The following is a 14,847-nucleotide window of genomic DNA, read 5'->3' as shown; positions in this document are numbered from 1 at the left end:
GTGCTCAATTTGGCGAATGCTTGATTATGTGTGTGTTGGATTGCACATTGTTTGATGAATATCATCATTCTTGTAGTTACTGTACAATATCACTGCATTTAAAACAATGGCCACTTAAAGACTGCTGCGTTCTGTTTAAATTACTGTGTTCTCACGGAGAGTTTACAAAGGTAGGTTTAAGAAAGTGTCAATAGGCTTAATTCTGAGAATACAAATGAAAATAAGAGAACAAAAACTATTTCAAAAACTGTTCTCTCTTCCATCAAACACAAATGTCTTAAATATTCTTTTAGAAAGTATAAAAGGGAACCTTAGGATTAATCATTTTAATTTTACTTTTAAAGATGATGATATTGTGATTTTCACAGATATCGTGCAGTTAATTGGTTCACTGAAATTCAGAATTGAAAGTGTTGGACTAGCCTTGCTGAAACTTTAAGATATTGATCAAACTATCTCCAATTAAAAGCTTTTAAGGAATACTAAAGCACTCAGTATAGAACCTGCCATTTAATTATAAAATAAAATATCCCCAAAACAAATGTGCTTAAAAGTACAGTTTAAATACAGCAGACTAACGTTTAATGTCATAACATGTTAATGAGAGGTTAAAGTGCTCTGAAGTCATGTTTCAAAAAGAAATAAAAAATGAACAGGGCATTTCTTAACCGGTGATGGTACTTGGTCAGATCACAAGCTGAGCCCCAGTGCCTAGGCATCACTGGTTTGAGCCTGGCTGTGTGATGACTAGGTGATTGTAGTGGGAGTTCTCTCATTAGCGAATGACCGAAGAGCACTGCGGACAGTGTGTATCCACTCCACAACCGCACTTATAGAGGCACTGCATAATCAGCAATCAGCAAAGAAAAATGGTTGGTGGTATGGAACACAGGATGTATTATGATATTTTAATAGATCTTTATTAGTCTCAAAGATGAAATTGATGTAACCTTAAAGTAATGATTCATGTTCCCCTTTGGGCAATTTGTCCATCTTCACTGTTTAATAGTTTGTCCACAACAAAAAATGAGAATGAGAATACTTAGGACTATTCTCATTCTTATTTACTCTTAATACTTAAGAGTAAAGAATACTCTTTAATATTTATTAAAGAATCAATTGAAGAAAAGTATCATAGAGTGTGTTGTTGTTTCTCTTATTTGTCACTTGTGGCTTTACAGTGTACAGTATGTACCTGAAATATACAGTAAAGAATTATGTCTGAGATTTCTGTTGTATAAAAACATACACATGTACGTTTATATTACTTGATTCTCATACAATTTTGATTTAATATTCTATGCTCCACTGAAGTCGATCTCACTATAGGTGAAATTTATGACTTGAAAGATTTAAAAGTGATTTATTAATCAAATGTGTCCACAATGATTGAGTTCCTATATTTGTGTGGACATTTTCTCAAATATTTTATCACCTTCTTGATAGTAGTACTTGCATACACTCCACTCCATCCCACTAAAATGCATACACGAACTATCACCATTTTTATAATGACAAAATACTAAATATAAAACACTTTTACAATTATTGTTAAGCAGAAAATTACATCTACAGTACAGTATGTATCTAATGGCTCTAGTTTGAAAAGAGTACATACAGTATTTAAAGAAACACTATTTGAGAGCAGATAGTGTATCTGTGCTTTAAAATTGATCCCAGAATACATATTAAAGTTAATGAATCACTACAATCTTCTATTGTAGATCAAACTTATGTGAAGTACCTTGCTTTTTACTTGCTTTAAATGTCAAGGAACACATCTGCTTAGAAGTGGGTGCTATATGAAATAATATAAATATTATTAGAAAATACAAATTTAAATCTGAAAAGGAGAAATTAGTTTACTTCAAGTCTGCCTTGCATCTTAAGCATCACAGGCCCCTTTTCCATCTGTGACAAATGGAAGTCTGCTGACTACATGACTGAACTCCTTAAGGTGAAATAGAAGCTCCATGTTGAGGACCTCATGTTTAAAAATAGATGTCCCACTAGGCCCAGCAGACACTGATGGAGGATATATATTTTTTCAATTGCACAAGGGATTTTATCTGACTGCTCACGGTGTATGATTTCTACACAGCAGTCAGCTTCAGTCTGAACCAACCATTGACTGAGAGACAATGAAAAAGTTCCATAACCTGATTTTTCTTCGAGACTTTTTTTCTTCATACTGACCTAACACGTAACACCTTTTTTTTCTTAGTCTGTTAAATATCATTTGCGGGCACAGAGGGCTAGTAATGAACTTAGGTTGAGGAGGAAATCTGAAAATAAAAATAAATGACATTAAATCTTGACCCTCACCTTCTAAAACATGTTTGCAAAGCTCATATATTTATTAAAAAAACAGATTTTGTGCAGAAATGTTTTTAAATGTTGGCTAATCCAATTAGGGTGCTGTGGTTAACATTGTTACCTCACACTGCTGGGGCCCTGGTTCAGTTCCAGACCTGGGGTGCTGTCTGTGTGGAGTTTGTATGATCTTCCTGTGTTCAAGTGGGTTTCCTCCAGGTGCTCTGGTTTCCTCCTACAGTCCAAATACTTGGAAAACTGACCACTAGTGTGAGTGTGTGTTTGTTTGTGTCTGTGTGTGACACTCGTGGACTGACATCCCATCCAGGGTGTACCCTGCTTTGCACCTGTTGCTTGCCTCAGCTCCCCTGCAACCCTGTACTGGACAATGTGGTTAGAAAATAGATGGATGGTAATATACAAACTGTATATTTCAATTTGTATGTATCATGCATGCAATTTAGAATAGCCAATTATTATTTACATATTTTGAAATAGCTGATTGTTACCCAGTAACATGTGGTGACGTCTGTGTTTGGGTAGGCACTAACAATTCTCATACCCCAGTCTACATCAACTCGAAGGGCAGGCTTATTGCTAGGAGTGTTATAATTAGACATGCGACTGGGATGGAGGTTGTATTTTATGTACCTCAATAAAAACCCTGATGTAATTGCAAGATTCAACCAGTCGATAGCTCTGGATTTCATATCATCTAACCTCACTGTCAAATTGGGGTTTATTATTGTCCACAGTATTGTTATAACTATACTGTACACTGATATAATTTGTATTAACATTTTGAAATAATAATACCCAGGAATTGAAAAGTAGATAAATACTTGTACTTACATATTTACTTGTAGATGAAGGCCATCTGTCTCTCCCTCTGGATAAAGATATATTTTACAGCATTGTAGCTTTGCTCCTTGTTGGCCGCAAGTTTCAAAAGGCTCTCCTTTTCAATGGAAACCAGCCGCACGGATGAGGGCCATTCTAGGTCAGTCACATTCTGGCTGTAGGTTTTAATTAATCACACTGCAGAATACATCCTTTCAACTAATGTTGTTGTGACTGGTATGGTGAGGATCAGCTGCAGTAGCTTTGGTGCTTATGGGGACTGTCTGCATGAAATCACGCTTGGTCAAAGAGTTAGGAGTGAGCAGTCCAGATGATCGTCTCCTGACAAAATGTACAATGTGATAATATCAGATTTGAATGTAAAATGTATTTGGAATGCTTTGATATGAAATATTTAGACTGGTTTCTAGTTTATTGTCATAATTTATTTCACATTTCTTCTGATATTTCATGATCAACTGAGCCCAGGAAAAGTCTTGACAAATCCTTCTGAGAAATAACATTATCCATTTTCAGTTAACTTAGAGTTAAAATTGCCGGCTTAGCTTAGCTAAATTGCCTGAGTACAGTAATCCAAGGACAAACCCCTAAAGGCAGAGAATGTCACACATTCGTTAATATTGTAGATGTAAGGAAATGAGTGAAGTTAGGTGACACAGTGAAGGCAGCTATAACTTTTTTTCTCGCCATTATTGAGACTGATAAGCTTGGAACACATTTGCACAACTGAGTAGAGCATCTTCCGTTCAAGTTCAGGGTAGAGAAAGGCACCTCTTTGACCCTCATCTTTTCATCATGCTTAGGTGGTGAGTGACTGAATTTTGTATTAATACTATCAACAACTTTACGTTTGCTGGATTTTCACTAGGAAGGTAGTGCCTACCTTACCTGCCACGAATCTATGTACCTGCTAAGAACCCCACACAGCACACAGGGAAGAGAGACTACAACAGACTCTGAATAGTACTCTGACAGACTACCAATACTCCCACCTTCAAGTCATTTGTCTTCTAAAACATCGCAGCTGAGAAAGCCCCATGTGGTTCAGCGCCAAATGGAGAAGAGGCACTTATTCCACTGACATTGTTGCTTGCCTGCTAACATTCAAGATGTCTCAGGGGTGGTTCCTGAGAGCCAAGAGACCCCTGGCTGACCCCAATGCTCAGCCTTTTGCCTGCTGCTTCTTGGGGAATTCTGGTCACAGTTAGCAGGTGATATGACCTTGGCTCAAACCTTCTAAAAATTAAAATATAAAACATATAATCCTATTGCTTTCCATGGTTGGATCTACTTTAACATAAACTGTCTATTTAATCCCTACTTCTTTTAAACTATACTGTATTTCACGCCTTTATAATTTGCTTTCCTGAAATTACAAACCTTTGTTCTAGACATAATATACATTTTCCAAATATCCTTCAAGAATACCATATGAAAATCACTATTGACTAAAGGTTTTATCAAATCCAAACTCTAAATTGATTGTTTGAAAAGGCTAAATCTAGTTGTACTTTTACAACCTAAGTAAGAATGCAGTACATGTAGGTTTTTTTGTGTATGGTCTAGTATTTAATCCACGGTACATTGCCTATCGAAAGTCTACTCCCTGTTTCCAAAGTAAATTTTGTGGCCCAACAGCCAGAAATCAAGAAACATTAAATTAGAATATATATACAGTATATATAACATTCTGAAATGGGTTGGAATAAGTGTACACACCCCTGGGTTAGTGCTTGGTGGAAGCACCTTTTGCTTGAATTACAGCCAAAATTGTCTTTGGATAGGTCTCTGCCAACTAGTTTTGGCAAGGATTACCTTACATAACTGTTCAAGGTTGGTCAAATTCTGAGAGGACCATTGATAGACTGCAGCCTTCAAGTCATTTCACAGATATTCAATGGGACTGCGGTCAGGACTCTGACTAGGCCATTCGAGAACGTTTATCTTTTTGCCCTTTCACAGCTCCACTGTTGCTTTGGCTGTGCTTTGGGTCGTTGTTGTGCTCGAAAGTGAATGTCCATCCCAGTTTCAGTTGTCTTGCAGAAAGCAGCAGGGTTACTTTAAGGACTTTTCTGTACTTTGCTCCAGTCATTTTTCCTTCTACCCTGACAAGTTCCTGTTCCCTGCCAATGAGAAATTTTGCATAACACACAGTATATTATTTGGGTGATGTGCTGTGTTTGGTTTGTGCCAAACATAATCAGAATGTACTTTAGAATCAGAATCTACTTTATTGTTCACATACTGTACAGTGGATATTTCCATTCTGGTTCAAACCAGTTCTGTATGTACATCCTATAAAATACTGCAACTTTAGCAGAAAAAGATGTAAAAAAGTTCAAAAAGACCTCCTCAATAATGGAGACTTGATGGTGCCCATCTGTGCTATTTATCATGAAATGTACAGCTTCATACAGTTTTACAATGTCTTTTATAAGTGTGGCCTCTTTTGCCACATTCAAGGCAAAAAAGATCCTTAATAACACTTAATTCAAACTGAAATAATAGGCCTTGTCCTACAATAGTGTGTGCTGTCAATGCAGTGCTGTGAAGGGGAACTCATCAGAGTTTAAAAAGTAACAGCACTCAGAATAAATGACTTCTTTGTTTTTTGTATCCTTTGGTACTTAGAACCCTCATCCGAATGGTCAACAAAAAGTTCTATTTTAGTTTGGTCAGACCTCAAAACATTTTTCCACGTGTTTGCAGTATCACTTTAATGCTTTGTTGCTATTGTCGTAAGTGAAGGCTTCCTTCTTGCCCTCCTGCCATACAAGCCAGATCTGTGGAGCACTTACAGTAGGATATTGTTGTCACATGCAAACTTTGTGTAGTCTTGTCCATAAAAGCCTGCAGCTCTTTCACTTCTTTAACAAACATCTTGACTGTTCTCCAAGGGATATTTGAGGTCTTTGAGTCTTTTTACAGTATAAACTGTACATCCTGTGCTTTGTGCCTCCATAGCCTTATCCTGGAGGTCTTTCGACAGCTCCTTGCTGTCCATAGATGACGTTTTACTTTGAGATGCACTATCCAGCAGACGAGACCTACAGTATATGAACAGCTGATTTTATTCAGAAATCTTCAGAATCATTAGAATTCAATACAGGTGGAGGCTAATTAGGCTGTTGTGTGATTTCGAAGGCAATTGTTTAGCAGAGGTAGTTTACAATTGGTCTTACTCAGGGGAGTGTATACTTATCCACCCATTTTTCTAGATTTTTATTTCTAATTACTTTTCAAAATGTTTTGAGCATTTGTTTTGCACTTGGAGGCTGTGTAAAGGTAAAATATATTCTGATATCTACATTAGATAATTTCTGATACTGTGTCTTGCTTTCAGGCTGGTAGGTCAAAAAACATATTACTATGGAAAGGCTGTGTAGACTTTTTATAGTCTAGTAGAAAGGTAGTGGTAGTGAAGTATGAGAGGGAACTGGGCACCACAAATTTAGGAAGTCATGTAACTTCACTGCCTGGTGTGATGGTGATTGGAAACTGTTTGAGAGAGTGTAATGAGAAATGAATTGTGAGAAAAGACTTGGGTACTTATGGAAGGACACTGTTTCATCTTCCACAAAAGGGGAGCAGTGTGGACAGGACAGACAACCTGACACATAAAAACCTAAGGTGGCATGTTGTCAGTATCAAGATGTATGAAGAGCATGGTAGAGTTTGTAGCATTGTCACAATTAGTTTCTCCCAAAACTGTACAGTTTTTTAATGTATTTTCCTTCAAACAGAATGTGCTATGATAATAAGTTCCAGCCCTTGAGGGCTGATTAATTCCCTGGTTTTTATTCTACTTCTGACCTTAATTATTTTATTGAACTAATTATTTGGATAAGAAACAGGATCAGCTCTGTTAATTAGTTGCTAATTCAAAAACAGCAAGAAAACCTACAGGGCGCTTACGGTTTAGAAAACAGAAACAACTGATGCTAAATACGTAAAGATATTATTGTGAATTAAAGATATATTTAGATTTTGTTCAAAACAATAATTTGATTAACCGGTAGGAGGATTTGAGAGCAAGGCTGAATTTTTTCCTTCATTAAATTGTCTAATTTACATATTTCCCTCATGTGCACCTACAGAAATAAATGATCAGCAGTACTTTGGAGAAACAGGCCTTCAGAAAATAGATTATTTCGAAGTGCTGTACATTTCTATCACAACCCCGCATTTAAAAAGACCTTGTTTCTCAGTCATTTCCTTGAAGGATGTCTTTTTGACTGACTGTGTAATAGATTAGTGAAAAAACAAACTGACAGAAACCAGCTAGTGGCAGAAGGAGGATAAGGAAAGTGTTATTCACATATTTATGAAAAAAATACTCAAAATGCAAATGTGACATTTTCTTTGGGCTTTCTTTGGTACAGAATACTTTTTGAGCATTTGCTTTCCAGAGGAAGAAATTAAAATTGATAGCCAACCACACAAGATTAATTACTTAATCTTAAAGCATTACATTTTGTGAAGGACAGAAACAAGCTTGATGCATGTGGCTGTTTAATCGAAATATTTCCATAATTGTACACTCTTAATGATACTCATGAGTTCTGGACCCTAAACAAGCTGTCTTGCTTTGTGTATTCATGTATTTCCTACACTGAGACCATAAACCTTAGCAAACAAATACAACACTGAATACTCAATTCCCTCACATCTCAGATGTTTGACATTTACAGTTGGTGCCTGTTTTAAAGCCTTAAAAAGATCAACAACAGAAATAATAACAGGGAAATGGTGCTAAAAAGCCACTTCAATGTCTTTGAAGTGTTACAGTATGTGACAGTATTTCAGGACAATGCAAGTTTTTCATATCTAGTGTGTCAGTGGACCAAGAAGAATAATAAGATTTTTTAAATCTTTAAATTACAAAACCTTGGATATTTTGTATATTTGTCAAATTAATGACACTCAATTCAATCCTATTTTAGTAGTTTAGAATATACTTCTTTCATGATTTTTGTCAGTCTGTCCCTGGCTCTTATTTTATCCTTACAGATTGAATGTTCCAGTATATCCGACTACTCAGAGAAAATCATCAAAGCCAATCATCTAGACAGTGGTAAGTGTTACATTTTTACATTTCACTCTTCCTAATATAAGATACATATTTTTCTTACAGATTGATTTCATTCAGTATTTCAAAATAAGAAGCATAAATTAGAGATTGTTAAGTTTTGCCTGGTCATCACAGTGTTTATTTGTCAATTGTAGAAAACTGATTTTTGTGGACCTATAAAATGATCATAGACTTTACATATCTTTCATAAGTGTATTTTCAAACCTTATTCTTGAAAGCAAAAGAAGAGTGAGCAGTTGGATGAAAAGGCCATTATACTAAAAATAAAACAGAACCTGATAATATACCGTGTATTTATAAAGCTGTAAGCACAGTGGGATGTGTTATGTTGTAGCCTTAGAAATGCCTTTGAAAAGCTGGATACATTGAGAGTAAATTACATTTCAGGATCAGGCGGTTCATTGGGCCGCACATGGTGATGGTGGAGATGGTGAATTCAGATGCACACAGTATTTAGGAGTTGGGATGATGGCTATCATTAATATCAAAATCAATTAAGCATATGACAGATTTAAAGGGGAACTGCAATGCTATGTTTATATTTTGGGGTTAGAAAGAATCAGCATCAATGAGTGTATTTCAAACCACAATAAAAGTAAAATGTACAAAGTAACCTGTAACTTACAGTAAATCACAAAATAGATTCAATTTCCAGGTATGTGCAGCACCATATTCTGTGATTCAATGAGGCAAAAGTTCTGGTGAGGTGAAGCGGCCTTATTACGTTGTAAATAAATATATGGCTCTTTTTATCCGATAGAAATATTGCTCTAGACTTTAAGATGCTTTTGTCTCTTTAACTCAGATCACGTTGGAACATTTCTGAGGTAAAATGTCTGCAGCACAACCTGTACTTATTCGTTCGTACTTCACATTAGTCATTACAGTGACTAGTGAGCAGGAAGGGGCCACAGTCTTTGGGAACTCTTGCTCTCGCCCCTGGCAACATCAGGGATTTGCGACAACATGGCGACTTACAGTACTTTCACAAAGTTCACAATTTTGTGCCTAATTCTAAATTTGTAATTTTTTTCTAGGAATTTATTTTGTTACCAAAATAACCTGTCTGAGAAATTGGGACTGCAGTTTCCCTTTAAATATAGCCTACCTCCTGTTTGACTTCACTTTCCCCAATATTGGGTATTCCTGCTCATCAGGCTAGCATGTTTGGAGTCTGGGGTTCTGGCCTGCCTCATCTCTCAAAAGGTGATCCTCTCAAAGGTTCAAACGATCAAATTTGTCATAAGTATGTGATCACAAGTTACAGCAATATTATAACATCTATATAGAGTAATGCAATGTCAGAGTGTTCATATACATATGTACATGTCAGCACTGTCAGATAACAATTGCATTTATTATATGACAGACTGCATTTAAGGCAGAGAGGAATGTGCTTTATTAGTGTCTGTTATTACAGTGCAGAGAAAACTTCTGTAAACCCCCAATAAAATAATGGGAGTAAGAATTTTCTTCCTGACATCCTTTTTGAATCAAAAGCGGTCTAAACAAATAACCAAAAGGGTTCTTAAATAACCAAAAGGATTTATATTTACTAATTCAGTGTTTATTTGTATATAAATGGTTCATGTGTAATAAGTGAACCCCTAGCTACATATTTCAAATTTGCAAAAGTGCACTCGGGCGACTTACTAAACTATGGAAGACTGTATTCTGGACAGACGAGTCAAAAGTTGAACTTTTGTGCCACAACAAGAAATGATTTAGGTGGTAAAAGCCAAACACTGACTTCCAAAAGAAGAACCTCATCCCAACCATCAAGTGTTGTCATGGTTTGGGGATGCTTTGCTGCCTCAGGATCAAGATGTCTTGCCATCACTGATGGGACCCTGAATTTGACGTTCTTAGCAATTTGCAATTTGCAGTAGTTACCCTCACTCACCATATTTCAAAGCGTTTGGACAAGTACATAACATACAGTATATTATCATGCCTTTTATTGACTTTTCTTTGGCTTTTAAGAGAATCTGACTGGACATTTAATCATCAAAAATGATTCAATTACAGATCAGCCCATATCTCATATTTGGGTACGATTCATTCCTTACAAAAAGACTGCAGCAGGTTAAAGATAATACTGTGCTTTCTGTGGTATAGCCCAGTGGTATGTGAGATTACCACTGCTCTTTAATCTTTATAAGAATGATCGTGTTGCCAGTAGTCCAAACTGATTCCTAATCACATTGTCTCGATGATTCCACCTTTGTCTGATGAATTATAATGATTATCCCAGCCTGTATCAGGATAGTGCAAATACTGGAGTTTGGTTGCATGGTGTAACCAGAATACTGTCATTTTAAATACTAGAAAACAGAAGAATATCCTTCCCCACTCAAAATTCACATTACATCCTATAGATACCCAGGAATACCCATAGACGCTAATCTGTTTTGGAAGGCACACTTTTACTTTATTTGTAATAAAGTACATAAGCAAAGTTTCTTTCTTAGCAGGTAATGGGTTTTTGGTACGAGTATTGAGATTCTGTCCATGTTTTTCAGTTTTGTGGTACAAAGTATCATGCAGTACGGAAGAACCGTTTTGTACAGTATAAGTTTTTGTTTTTCTGTGCAACAAAGATCGAGATGTCCAGACTCTTAAGAATGCATTCTACAGTATGTTAGTGAGGCAGCCACTTGAGCAGAGCTTTCATACATCTTAGCTAGCTGTTAGTATGTTCTCTGATCCCTCACATGTTCTGCCCAAAAAGTATCTTCTAAGACGTTTCAGAGTCCCTAAATGCGGACTTAAAAAAATTAGGAGCACCATTATCACACACTCAGTCAACAAATGAGTTCTCAATAAAGAAGTATTCGTTTATGGACAAGTGCAGTAAGTGCTTCTGTGCAAAAATGAAGGGGTATCATGCAAATATAGGGGCTTACAGTGATTGTATGGGACATACACTGACATAATGATACACTATCACTGACACCGATATAATGTCTATGTATGCGTTTTATATTTATACTGTTAGTATGTTTTTTGTAAGTTGTTGTGTACAGTATGTAAAACACAATTTCTTGGATGAAAAACACATTTCTGAGAAATCAGACAATAAAGTACCCACATAATTTCTGGAGGAGAATGAAACTCTTTTAAAAAAACTTTTATAATTACATAATTATGGTTTGCGTCTAAATCATATAAGAATATGGATCAGCCTTAGGGATTCACAAACATGTTCTCTGCACTGTGTGTGCATGTACAGTATGTACCTATAGTATAGTTGGAAAGCTAAAATACTGTCAACAGCACTCAACTACTGTAGGTTCTATGCAGGCCCTTATAAATATATTTTAATTAATATTTTTTATTATTATATCAATTATAATACGGTAAGATGATTTTTACATTTTGTCTACAAAGTGATATAATAAATATACAATAGCAAGAAAATTCAGATGAATTTTAAAATAAGCAAACAAATATACAGTAGGTACTAGATTGAGGGTGAAAATGATATGCCATGCATATTGTAGCTTGACATTTTGCAGCTGGGAAAAGACTAATTATAAAACAAATGATGATGAAAAGATTTCACTGCAACCAGAACAGAGCTACTAAAATCTGTTGCTAACTTAATAGACAGAAAAAAGCACAGAATGTATTTTTATGACACTACTAATTTAAGTGAAGATTTGGAAAAAGCAACTGGCAGGCTGTGAAAAAGATGCTATGTGGAATCAGTTTTGTCAACTGTTTAGAATTTATCTCTAACAAGACTTTCTTTTTTTAATTCTTGATAATTTATCAGCATAAATTCACAAGGAATAGAATTAAATCTGCACAATTTAGAATTTTGATTAAAAAGGGAGCAGCTGTGTTTCAATACAGCTGAAGAGGAAAGTTATAAGACATATAATGATTTGTATTTCAACCAGTGAGAACCAGAGTGATTAAAATAAGGCTTTTCAAAGCAGACCTTTCAAATCAAATTGTCTTGATTTTCCTAAAGAAGTTCAGAGATCACTATGTGTACAAGAAGGCTACAGTCTAATATTGTTACGGCTGCTACTCGCCACAAGCACCTAATCAACCCTAAGTGCCACCGCACGAGGTAACTAATTATCCCCAGCTTTCTACCATCAACTTACTTCCATTTAAACCCTCACTTCACATCACACTGTGCCTGGTATTGGTCTCTCTCTCTGGAGTTCATACCTTGCCTTCGCTAAAACTTTTCTGAACTGAAACCACGACTTTGAACCTGACCTCGTCCTTAGACCACGACTTCAGTCTCACGGATCGGATTGTTATCGCCTGAAGAAATCTCTCATCTTCTGAGTTCTCCCTCTACTCTGCACAGGGTCCAATTTATATTAAGGCCGGCTGGGCTCAACAAATATCTAATTTTGCACATATATATTTTTTATGTTTTAGATATCTGTTTGGTTTGAGTATTTCTTAAGTAATATTGTTCCTTTGGATGAGGTTTCATAAATAAGATCAGGTGCTCCATGATTAATATTTGAGTTGAGTGAAACTGAATTACCGGAATGAGTTAATTAAGAATCTACATAGTCATTCATTCAAAGAGCAAAAGATACAGTTATGCCCTGCTTCAGTAATAAAATTGCGTGGTTACTATCAGCATGATAGAACGTGGGTTATCTGTTAGACAAAATTCCTTGAGACTGAAATGTTCTGATACAACAAATCATCAAACTAGTCCAAAGAAATCGGGAAACCAGCTTTGTGCAGCTCAGTACAATTACATCCTTCGCATCCATCTGCGTATTAACTTTCTATCAAATATTGACTCAGGAGTTAATACATATTCAATCAGGAAATTTTAGTTTTCAATATTTCTTTTCAGTTTTTGCTGGCACTGTATTTAAAATTTTCTGCCAATAATAGTGTTCATTTTGTGCATAGCTTTAATTAAATTATTCACATTGAAAATATGTATACAGTATGTCATTAGTAATTCAACAAAATTGACATCATTGGAAGGAGCTTGGTTATTTCTTTTGCAAGGCACTGTGATGTATATTGATAGAAAAATTAAACACCTTGAACCTTTTGGATTGATTGACTAGAAAGGGTACTTGCATTCAGTCTAAATGTACAATTACTGCATGATATGGTTCCTGCTACGTCAATTATAAATTTTGGTATTTCAATCAGTTACAATTATAGTTATAGTTATGTTATTTTATCACTACCTGTGGATGAAAAGCCGATCAACACATTTGTCTTCTCCCGAATCGACTACTGTAATGCTTAACTCTCTGGGTTTTCTAAATCCACATTGAACAAACTCCAGTATGTCTAAAATTCGGCAGCCAGAATCCTTACCAAGTTTAGTGGAAGTGATCAAATTACTCCTATCCTGGAGTCTGTGCACTGACTTCCTGTCAAGTTTCGTGTCAACTTCAAAATCCTCATACTCACCTATAAGGCTCTGTATGGCTTGGCACCTCAGTATCTGTCTGATACCTTGAAACCTTCGCTATTCTAATTCTGGTCTCCCGTCGGTCCCCCAAGCCCGTCTACACTCTATGGGTGACAGGGCCTTCTCCTGTTATGCCCCCAAGCTCTGGAACTCTGTCCCCAAGGATATCAGAGAGTCACCTTCTCTAAACTCCTTCAAATCCAGACTCAAAGCCTTACTTAATTGGTTCTGTTCTTTACCCCTCTGCACCTACTGTATTTAGTACCACCATCTAATGTCTCCTCTAGCTATGTATTGTCATCATGCATATCTTGTATATTTCTTTTTATTGTTGTTGTCATTCTGTAAAGTGCTTTGAGAAGCCACCTTTAAAGGCACTATGTAAAATAAAGTTTATTGTTATTATTATTATTATGTTATGTTGCCATAATTACAGTTATACTAAAGTTTACTGTTGCAATAATTAGGGTTACACATACATAAACACTTATTTAAAGATAAATGACCATGTAATTTAAATTAACATCTGTTTGTTGTATCTGAATAATGTAACCTCTTCAGTTCTTGTATCTGACAGAAAACATCTGTTCGGCTAATGGATCTACCATTAAAGTTTTAATTTAATTTTTAAATTAGATGAGATTTTTAAGTGCTGTAAATAAAGCAGATAGTACAATTAAAATTAATTTAGAAAAGTCTCTCTGATGTTGATTCAAGAAGGTCACTGGATGGGTAGCTTTGTTGATACTAGGGTGCCTAACATACTGAAGCTCTGGCTTGATATGAGGGGGCTGCTGGGAGCTGAACCTTGTGGGAGTTGAATTCTTCATACAGGCTTTGCTGCAGCCAAAGCTGTAAATTCAGGCTCCTTGACCCATTAGTTTCTTCTGTTAAAACTAAATGTTAAAACTTCTGATAAAACTAAATGCTAAATGTCTTCGCAGACTTGCAATATTGAAATTTTGATCCTTTTTGGAATTTTTGATAATTTATCCAATTTACCCCTTAAGTCCACATACAGTAGGTATGGAAGGTTGAAATAGGGGTAATGTCTGTCATAGTCTTGTCCTATGCATCCGTCTTGCACTCTTATAATCCATCCTAACCAAACAGATAATCAATATCGATCAGTTATTTTTATTTTTAATCCACCAGTCTATTA

General features: G+C 35.8%; 1 protein-coding gene across 8 annotated transcripts in view; it reads left to right on the top strand.

Moving 5' to 3' along the window:
- The window catches only part of LOC148654573 (protein arginine N-methyltransferase 8-B), a 62,043-nt gene that overhangs the window by 16,494 nt on the left and 30,702 nt on the right, over nt 1-14,847 (top strand). For all 8 annotated transcript variants that reach the window (XM_088646995.1, XM_088646997.1, XM_088646996.1 and 5 more), the window contains one exon: nt 8,185-8,248. In XM_088646995.1, coding sequence (XP_088503121.1) covers nt 8,185-8,248 — 64 coding nt within the window. The remainder of the gene's footprint in view (nt 1-8,184; nt 8,249-14,847) is intronic.

The sequence above is a fragment of the Lepisosteus platostomus genome, chromosome 9 (genome assembly GCF_059453375.1).
Source record: "Lepisosteus platostomus isolate fLepPlt1 chromosome 9, fLepPlt1.hap1, whole genome shotgun sequence".
NCBI classification, from domain to species: Eukaryota; Metazoa; Chordata; class Actinopteri; order Semionotiformes; family Lepisosteidae; genus Lepisosteus; species Lepisosteus platostomus.
This window is presented reverse-complemented; position numbering and strand designations above follow the sequence as displayed.